Raw genomic sequence first — 10015 nt, 5'->3', positions numbered from 1 at the left:
AATAATGGAAATTAAATTAAGCTAAAAATTAAGAGGGGTCCATACAAGAAACGTATTATTTTTAATTTTATTTACAAAGTTATAATATTGTCAAATACAACACCTCTGCCACAACCACTCTGTCAAGAGTGTAGGTACACCCCAGGCCAAAAGTATGGAAACAAAGTCGTTATTCTGAACATTTAATATTTCCATTATTATTATTATTGTGTATTGGTAACGCTAAACTTACTTTAGGCAGCCTCAAAAGATTAAAACTAAGCCCAAAGTATTATAACATCCGAATAATTGTAAAAGAGTAAAAAATATATAAATTTGGGAAAGGTTAGAAATCGAGTTTTTTAAATTGTCTTTCTGCGAAATGTAAAGTAAATAAAGAAATTGAAGATCTGTGACATAATTTTCTACCGTAATTAATTATATTATCATAATATTGAAGACAAGCTTAATTTCTTGTAATACCGGCCAGACTTATGTGGTAGAAAATTATGTCACAGGTCTTCAATTTTATAATAACCATGAAATACAATACAATACAATACAATACAAATATTGTTTATTGCATACCACAAATCAGCACAAAAAATCTACTTACACATAAATTCAGGGTAGACAATATACGGTATTACTTATCGTTTAAAAGCGATCTCTTCCAGACAACCATTTACTTTTAAAATGTTCTATTATTATTTTTACTCTTTAATTTTTGAATCACAAATAAAATAGAATCACAGTTTTTTATTGTCATAACAAGCTTGTTTCCATACTTTTGGCCTGAGGTGTATAGAGTCAACGAGTGGCGACTGGTCCCTCCAAGCTATTTCCTTTCCTAAGGCCTAAATCCAGGGCTCCCAACCCGATCTGGTGACACTCAGGAGTTCAGGAGACGTGCTGTGAAGCAGCAGACATGATATCTGAAAGAGCGGCAAGATTTCGTAAAAAAAATAGTACATTGTGTCTTAAGGGTGGTAAACAAGGAATTACGAACGAGAGTCTATTAGAAGCCCGAAATCGAAGACTGAGGGCTTTAATGAGTCGATGTTCGTAATTCTAGAACCGCCCGTGCGACATACAATGTTTTTCATCACATTTGCGAGTAAAATTGTATATTTGTAAAAGAAAAACTAATATTTTATCAAAAATGGTCGATACCGCTGATTGCGCTCATTAGAGGCAATCCGCAGCATGTGCATGGCGTGCGTGTGCAGCGCGCGCACGGAGCAGCAGCACGCCATGCAGTAACAAACTCATTGACCGACCGCGGGCTTCATGACATGAACATTAGTACGGGCAATGACTCATGCGACCGACCACGGGTTTCATGACAAGCACATTAAGGTCGAGGGTTTTATTTGGGGGGTTGCAACCAAGGTAGCCTGCATGTTACGACACTGTTTACGAGCAAGTGTGATGAAAAAGTCATTACTGTTTACTAAAGATGCACACCTAGTTTAGTAAGCAGTGCAAACAGCAAACATAACACAAAAAGATCAAGCATTATTGATAACCTAAGCAACAAAAAGTGTTGAAATGCCTCCGACTTTGTCACTTCAAAGTTCAATATCTCAAAAACGGCTAAGCCGATTTTGATGAAATATGTCTAAGAACCATCGCTAGAAAACCAGCTTTAAAATAAAATAAACCGAATTCAAATCGGTCTGGCCATTTAAGAGCTACGGTCACACATAGCGGTCAAACTTATAACACCCCTCTTTTTGCGTCGGGGGTTAAAAATTCTATACGAGCCTTTATCTACTAAATTGATAATAAACTGATTTATTGACAGTTGTACTATTTTTCTTTTATCTACCATTTTTCTCGCTGCAGGTGAAAATTTGTGGGTTTTGCTCAACTGTTTTATAGCATCTCGTGCCTTGAAACCCTCGGCTACGCTCAGGACTCTTCCCTTAAAGCACTCGCTTCGCTTGTGGTTCAATCTTAGAATCCTTCGCTTGCTCGGCTTACAATATAAACGCGCCAAGCAGTAGCTGAGTTATTGTTAAGCGAAGCGAGTGGTTCAAAAGAAGAATAGTGAGCAAAGCCGAGAGCTTCAAAGCACGATATGCTAAACAATTTTACAGCCGAGAAAAACACAATTTTTCACCTCACTACAACAAAATAAATGGAAGATGGAAGAAAAAAAGTAAACTTGCATAACAATACTTTTGTTACCTGTTCTTCAACGTTGTAGACATCTTTCCTCTCTACATCTCTGAACACATAGTCCAGTAGATCTATATGTTTTTCTTTGTGTTTTAAATTATCTGCTTCACTCATCACTTCACGGTAGACATCGTATGACAGATATGTACCACGCAAGATGTTTTGTATGTATTTAAACTGAAAAAAAAAAAAAACTCACATTAAGGCTTCTGATAAAAAGCCGTGGTGGCCTAGTGGTTTGACCTATCTATCGCCTCTCAAGCAGAGGATCGTGGGTTCAAACCCCGGCTCACCCCTCTGAGTTTTTCGAAATTCATGTGCGACATTACACTTGAAATTTACCGCGAGCTTTACGGTGAAGGAAAACATCGTGAGGAAACCTGCACAAATCTGCGGAGCAATTCAACGGTGTGTGTGAAGTTCCCGATTCGTACTGGGCCCGCGAGCCGGGTGGAAACTACGGCCCAAGCCCTCTCATCATGAAATGAAAGAAAGGCTACTGATTACTTCCCACTAATATTAAAAATGCGAAAGTTTGTAAGTCTGTTTGTTACTTCATCACGTCTAAACCGCTGAACCGATTAAGATAACATTCGGTAGGTATCTAGATAGTTTGCGTCCCGGGGAAGGACATAGGATAGTTTTTATACCGGAAAATTGCATAGTTCCCGCGGGATAGTGAAAACCGAATTCTACACTATCAACAAAGGAGTAAAACTATGATAATGATGATGATCATACTTATTACCTTTGGTTGAAACTTGTCACCCATCCATTTGAATGAGACCTTGATGGCTGCTTCGAGCAGTAGATTGGAGCCTCGAAGAGCGGTTAGCGTGGTTTGGAGACGGCTCTCTAGCACTGTAGACAGACAAACACACAGCAAAATACAATACAATGACTCTTTATTGTACACCAGAAATAGTAAGCGATACAGAAAACAGGTACAAGTGCAAAAATAAGTATCTATTCGAACCGCTCAAAAATATGTTACTACGGCCTTATTGTGTCGGAATATGCATCTGTGGTACTTATTTTTATATAACAAAACACTAAAGTTCTGCAACATCTCAAAAGACAGAATTCGTCAAGCTAAAACAAAGATCATCAGCTGGCTAAAAAGTCTTAACTATCACGAAACTGAATCACTGCTGAAGGTTGTTTCTTGAGTTCGTTATCTCGTGCTTGTCTACCCTTCTCATGCGCCCATTCACGGTTCCATACACTCATAAACAATCACACATGCAGCCACACACACACGCACACCCACACACGCACACATACAAACACACAACTTCTGTCACAACCACAATTGACTGAAATTAGCTTATGTTCAAATTGTTCCTGACACAATATTTTCACAGACACATATAAACAAACCGTAATTTAATTAATTAAGTACCGAATCCGGTCACCAGGTTACAGGCCCAGCCTAGTGTGGGACCAACAGATATTTGTAACCCTATTGTATGTGTTGTTTCTTGTAATAAACAATTTTTTTTTAACCATTTTGTTACAATACGTCGCTCCAGTCCACGCGGCGCAGGCGGCCATCTTGCGTCACCATTATGTTCTGCAAATGGCGGTCGCCCAGCCCTTTATTACACAACTGGTGTTCACCCGCGGCTTCGCACACGTAAATCATTAGATCCAGCAGCTGAATTGAAATTTCGGGATTTTTTTAAATTCCCGTGGGAATTCCCGGAAATTAAATCGTGGTTTTTGACGTTACATTAAAAACAATCATGTCAAATTTCATGACTCTAAGCCCAGCGGTTGTTGTTTCCAGATTTTATCCTTATCCCGTGGGAATATCTGAATAAAAAGTAGCCTATGTTTTATTCCAGATGTTCAGCTATCTACATACCAATTTTCATTCAAATCCGTCCAGCCGTGTCAGCGTGAAGGAGTAACAAACGTACTCACTCACTCACAAACTTTCGCATTTATAATAAGTAGGATTCACAACACCGTACCTTGTGTGTCGCACACAGCCAGCATATTCCTCGTGAGTCGCGCCGGCAGCTCCGCAGCGCCGTGCCGCCACACGTCGCCCCAATCCACGCAGCGCAGGCGGCCATCTTGTGATAGCATTATGTTCTGCAAATGGCGGTCGCCTAGCCCTGTTTGCATCAATGAACAATAAATTCTTTAGGATATTTGTATAAATAATTGGAATCTTTGCTCACGGGTCTTGGACGTTTAACCTTTTGGACGCCAACGACTTATAATACGCACCGCAGGTTCCACGCCAACGACCTATATAAACGTCCATTACTTCAATGCAAAAGCAACCTACGTTCAATCGTGTTAAGGTTCAATTTTAGGCATTGCAATATAGAAGCCTAGCGAATGGGTGATGTTTTTTGTATTTGACGTGGCGGCGAAAAGGTTAATATGTATTTAAGTATGTATTTATCTATATAAGTATGTTTATCCGTTGCCTTGTATCCATGGCACAAGGCTTTGCTTGGTTTGGGACTAGATCAATTGGTGTTAAGTGTCCCATGATATTAATTTTTCTATATAGTATTTTTATTGTTGTGTTAAAGCATTGTCTTGATGACTATTAATTGGTGTTAAGTGTCCCATGATATTAATTTATTTAATTATAATTAAAGCTTGCAAAAACTTACCCAAGATCCAAATTATCATAGTCATGAAGCTTAAGGACTCTGTGAAATTTTGCTTCTTCGATATGAAGTCTTGGACGGACGAGCTGCTCTGCTCTATGGCGGATCTAAAAATAAGCAATACCCATGGGTTTTGATAAACGTGATCATAGTCGCGGAACAGAAAAACAGGCTAAGCGCGAGTCGGGCTCGTGCGATGGCTTTTTTTATATAAAAGGGGAAACCAAACAAGAGGGTAATAAGAATAAAATTATATCATAAACCAGTAACAAAAGAAATAACAATATGAATGTTCTGCACGATACTTGGTTATAGACCTTGTGCTATGGGCACTTGAATATGCGGAACAAATAAAGAAAATCAAATCACGTTTATTGAACAGATCAATTTAGAATTACAAAAGTCAACACATTTCATTTTAAGGACAGAAAAAGAATAAAAAAATACCATAAGCAATCATTTCATGTTCCATATAGTTTGGAACAATGAAATCATTAATATACATATTGTATTCCAATCCAATTTATGACAAGAGTAAACAAAGACGCGATTAACCCGACCATAGACGTTTAGGGGCCGTTTCACCATCCATTGATTAGTGTTAACTGACGGTTAAATATGATGCCGTCTCTATTTGTTTTGTTCGAATAGACGGAGACGGCATCACATTTAACCATCAGTTGACACTAATCAATGGATGGTGAAACACCACTAAAGTTAGGAATTGTGACAGTTTTAAGGTAATTCCTTTATGGCTGATCTATACTTGGTTTGAATAGGTATTTAACTAAATGTAAACAAACTTCAGCTGTCAGATTTGGTACATTCAAGGATTTTAAACATTTTACTTATCTATCATTGTAATACAAACTAGACTAGTGTATTTCAATACAGAAATGTAATGTTTAGATAGTTTCATGGGAGAATTTCAATATTTAAGACACCAATTGACGTTGTTTTATTTATTGAATCAGGCGTTACTTTGCGGAGGTCCATATCAATGAACTAAAAGAATTTCCTTGCTCACCCGCGACCTTACGATAGCTAAGCTTATGCAAAATATGCGTGTTCATGCAGTTCCTCCACCTTCCTTGGGTCTAATTTCAGCAATAAAACGCGCCTTGACAGTAAATAAATTAATATTAATATTAACAGTAATTATTATTATTGGCTTGCCGGTGAAATTACTGGCACTTGAGGTATTCCATCTTAGGCCTCTAGGTTGGCAACGCATCTGCAATATCCCTGGTGTTACAGGTGTTTATGGGCGGTGGTGATTTCTTACCATCAGGAGACCCACTTGTTCGTTTGCCATCCAGTCGAATAAAAAAACAAAAATCAAGGTAGTTTTGTAGGACGGTTAAAATTTATTAATATTTTGTGGGTAGTTTTGTTTTGTTGAGAAAAAATATAATTGGGTACTTGGGGAGTTACAGTGACAAATTAAAACGGTGGTTGTGGTTCGTTAGTCTAACAACTGGTAGCATGGTGTACGGTTGTGTCACTCTGAAGATGAGCTCTGGTTGAGTTGGAACCGCGTCAGTGTAGTGTGGTGGTGGTGATAGATGGGTTTGTGTGATTTGTGTGTGTTCTTACAGTGTGGAGGTGGAGGAACTGCATGAACACGCATATTTTGCATAAGCTTAGCTATCGTAAGGTCGCGGGTGAGCAAGGAAATTGTTTTAGTTCATGCTTATATAAATTGCAAACATTTTTCTATCAAAGTGTATCACTGATGTCTCCTGGGTCACGACACAGAATAACAGCACTAAATAGCTGATTGACCCGAACGATGCTTGCGTATTCTCTACTGGGTTACCTCAAGGCGTAGGCGGGTACTTTGCTGCATAGGTCGTTGTGCCTCTGCAGGGAGGCTGCTACGGGGGACTCTACCAAATCGTGGTCGTCTGGCCGCATCGCAGGGTTCAGGACTACGCATTTATAAAAAATACAAAAAAAAAGTTAGTTAATGGACACATTTCTGTCCAGTTAGGGTTTACATTTTAACAGAATTTCGTTTAGAACACATTTTTTCTCATATTATCGTTTCATAGAATAATCAATACACAGAACAGTTACTTTGTAGAAATTTAATTAAATGATTTTTGTTACAAAAAAAATAATTTTAAAATATTAATATCATAGAATAACAATTCAAATACATATTCTTTATCATCATCCCAGCCTATATACATCCCACTGCTGGGCACAGGCCTCCTCTCAGAACAAGTGAAGGCAACTTCACACGCACCATTGAATTGCTTCGCAGGTTGTGCAGGTTTCCTCACGATGTTTTCCTTCACCGCAAAGCTCGTGGTAAATTTCAAATGTAATTCCGCAAATGAATTTCGAAAAACTCAGAGGTGCAAGCCGGGGTTTGAACCCACGATCCTCTGCTTGAGAGGCGATAGGTCACACCACTAGGCCACCACGGCTTCCACATATTCTTTATATTTATATTATTTAGTTAATATAAAATTACTACCCACCAAGGAAAACATTCAAATCGTTCGAGGTCGCAGTTATAACCTGCGAAACGAAATTCTACGAAATATCTGTCTGCGAAAGAAACACCCAAGATATTGTGCTACTGCAGGTAGGTTTATTCGCTTACCGTTGATTTTGTGAGCTGATTCAATCAACGTCCTTAGTCTTTCGTAGCCTTCGAGGAATTCTATAAGCGCGCTGTCTTCATCCAACAAGGTTACCTACAATTATAGTTTAGGTTAACAAAAACTTTTGTAAATAAATTTAACAATTTCAAAAAGTTTATTTAAAAACTAGCGTTTACCCGCGGCTTCGCACGCGTAAATCATTAGATACAGCAGTTGCAGCAGTCTCGTGGCAATTCTCTAAAATTACATCTTGGTTTTCATTGACATTAAATTAAAACACCCATGCCAAATTTCATGACTCTAAGCCCAGCGATTGTTATTTCAAAATTTTATCCCTATCCCGTGGGAATATCGGAATAAAAATTAGCCTATGTGTTATTACAGATGTCCAGCTACCTACATACTAAATTTCATGACTCTAAGCCTAGCGGTTTTTATTAAGAGATTTTATCCCTATCCTCGGAATATCGGGATATAACAAGAGTATTCCTATGTTTAATCCAGGTTCCATTTAAAAATTTTTTTTTTGCAAATTTCGCCTCCAATTTCATCGCATCCATCCGTTTACCGAAGCCGTTTCAAGGTGAAAGCAGTAACTCCTTAAAACTCACTCACTCACTCACTCACTCACAAACTTTCACATTTATAATATTAGTAGGATGCCATTTTGGTAGTCACTCAACGTCGGGTGAACCGCCTGCTCGTTTGTCTGCTATTACATAAAAAAGTCGCATTGTCATTCAACCCACAGTACCCTGCGATAAAGATTACACATCGGTCTTCGGAAAAAGACAATGAGGGCTATCGCGTATGAATTCGCCACTAGAGGCGCTAGTGTAGCGTGAGGATGTGTTGCGAGGAACGTGTTCTTCATGGACCAATAGAAACTCTTCATTTACCTCGCCTCGCTCCGCTCAGCTGTTTCCACCAGAGCGGTGCTGTGTGAGGCTAGGTAAATGAAGCGTTTCTATTGGTTCACGACCAAGGAGCGGAATTTGTCATAGGAAAATGAAACATCAAAGGGATTGAACATAAGTTTTATCGACTATTCCAGTTATCGATGTTATCGAATCGACTCTTCTTGTTATCGCCTTGTAACATTATTCTGTAACATTTGACCTCTTTGATAAGCGACTTGTCCATATTAAAATTAAATAAATCGCGTCAACGTCACATATTATGATGACATTTATGTCGCTTGAGTTTTTCTCAGTCATTCCCGTGTTATTAAAATGGTTAATCCTAAAAGAAAAACGATTGACAAGTGGATAAAAAAACATCCCTTACTTATTTACAATGAAGATTCTTCAACGCTATACTGCTCTCAATGTAAAGTTTATTTGAAGCAGCTCAAGCTATATATAGCTATAATTTAATTGTAACTAACTTAAAAAGTGCTATTAAGAAGTACCTACTATTTTCTGTTTTATTAATTGCTGAAATATTTATCGATAGTCGATAAAACTTATGTTCAATTCCTTTGACGTTTGATTTTTGCTATGAGAAATTCCGCTCCTTGTTCATGACAAACACATTCCTCGGACACCTTTGGTGCAGGCCGGTTCCAACGGAAGGTTAGGAGAGGCCTATGTCCAACAGAAGACGTAATACAGCTGATATGATGTACACTCACACTGTACGCCCTCTCCGTGGCCCCGCAGACTCTCGCCGCGCACGCGCTCGCCCGTATCGCCGCCGCGTCGCCCGCCAGACTCTCGCCGGTCTTGAGGATGGCGCGTCTTGTTTTGCCGTTGGAGAGCAGCATTGATATTTTGACAGGACGACGGACTGAATCACCAAATACTTCCACCTGCGCGAACAAACGAAAGGACAGATCTATACGCTAGATTCCTTTTTCAGTAGCAGCAGCTTTCAGCCTCAGTTGCAAGGTTGCATAGAAGCATTAGTAATCGATAATGTAGGGGCTGTTTCACCGGGTACGTATTATAATGTATAAATTTAAAAATACATACAGTTGAAATACCGAAAATTATAAAATATAATGCATCAAAATATATACGCATAAGCTTGAAATGCATAGTGGTCAAAATATATAATGGTTACAATGCATAATGGTCCTTAGTCATATGGCACAAAGGCATATTTTCATAATGTATACGTTAAAAATCTATACAGTATGTTTTCTATAATGGTTGAAATACATACTAGACACTGAATTTTCACAAAGAACAATGCATATATTACAATTCTGCGCTTCGCTCGCTCGGCTCCTGCTTGTTGGTCATAGTTGAACCTAACACGCTCCTCCTCGCTACGCTCGTCGTCGCACCTAAAGTTTCTATTCAATTAACGATCAGACTTTAGTTTAAAATGCAAAGTCTTGTTAGACAATACGGCTTCCGATCAGTCGGTATCTTATAGGTTAGGTTAGGTTAGAGTGTTGTCCAGGCGCGAAGCGCCATAACTGCGCTGAATAGGAGCTCCGCGAAGCGGAGCTCCGTCGACATTGTCTTACAGTCCTAAATTTTTTCAGAATTTAACATGTAAATACAACGTAAATAGACTGGAGATGATGATGAACCTAGGCATTATATAGTATGTATTTTGACCATTATAAAAAACGTACTTTAGGAGTTTAATTGT

At 38.7% G+C, this 10015-nt stretch overlaps 1 protein-coding gene across 1 annotated transcript; it reads right to left on the bottom strand.

Moving 5' to 3' along the window:
• Positions 1-197: 197 nt before the first annotated feature.
• Positions 198-9293, bottom strand: LOC141442664 (target of rapamycin homolog). Its single transcript, XM_074107708.1, has 8 exons — positions 9045-9293; positions 7411-7504; positions 6616-6727; positions 4800-4903; positions 4140-4286; positions 2912-3024; positions 2173-2340; positions 198-914 (listed from the first exon to the last, which is right to left on the bottom strand). Exons 1-8 carry the CDS (start codon positions 9174-9176, stop codon positions 837-839), a joined length of 948 nt encoding a protein of 315 aa, XP_073963809.1. The 5' UTR covers positions 9177-9293; the 3' UTR covers positions 198-836.
• Between the last annotated feature and the right edge of the window lie 722 nt (positions 9294-10015).

The sequence above is a fragment of the Choristoneura fumiferana genome, chromosome 26, assembly GCF_025370935.1.
Source record: "Choristoneura fumiferana chromosome 26, NRCan_CFum_1, whole genome shotgun sequence".
In the NCBI taxonomy this organism is placed as follows: domain Eukaryota; kingdom Metazoa; phylum Arthropoda; class Insecta; order Lepidoptera; family Tortricidae; genus Choristoneura; species Choristoneura fumiferana.
Note: the sequence above shows the minus strand (reverse complement) of the source record. Positions and strands in the feature narration are given on the sequence as shown.

What these genes read in the sequence shown, in the direction of transcription:
- LOC141442664 (XM_074107708.1), bottom strand. Translation starts at nt 9,176, where the DNA reads ATGCTGCTCTCCAACGGCAAAACAAGACGCGCCATCCTCAAGACCGGC. An exon ending in TATGATAATTTGGATCTTGG is followed by an intron (nt 4,287 to 4,799) that starts GTAAGTTTTTGC and finishes TGATGCAAACAG; the next exon opens with GGCTAGGCGACCGCCATTTG. An exon ending in TCTACAACGTTGAAGAACAG is followed by an intron (nt 915 to 2,172) that starts GTAACAAAAGTA and finishes CCGCTCTTTCAG; the next exon opens with ATATCATGTCTGCTGCTTCA.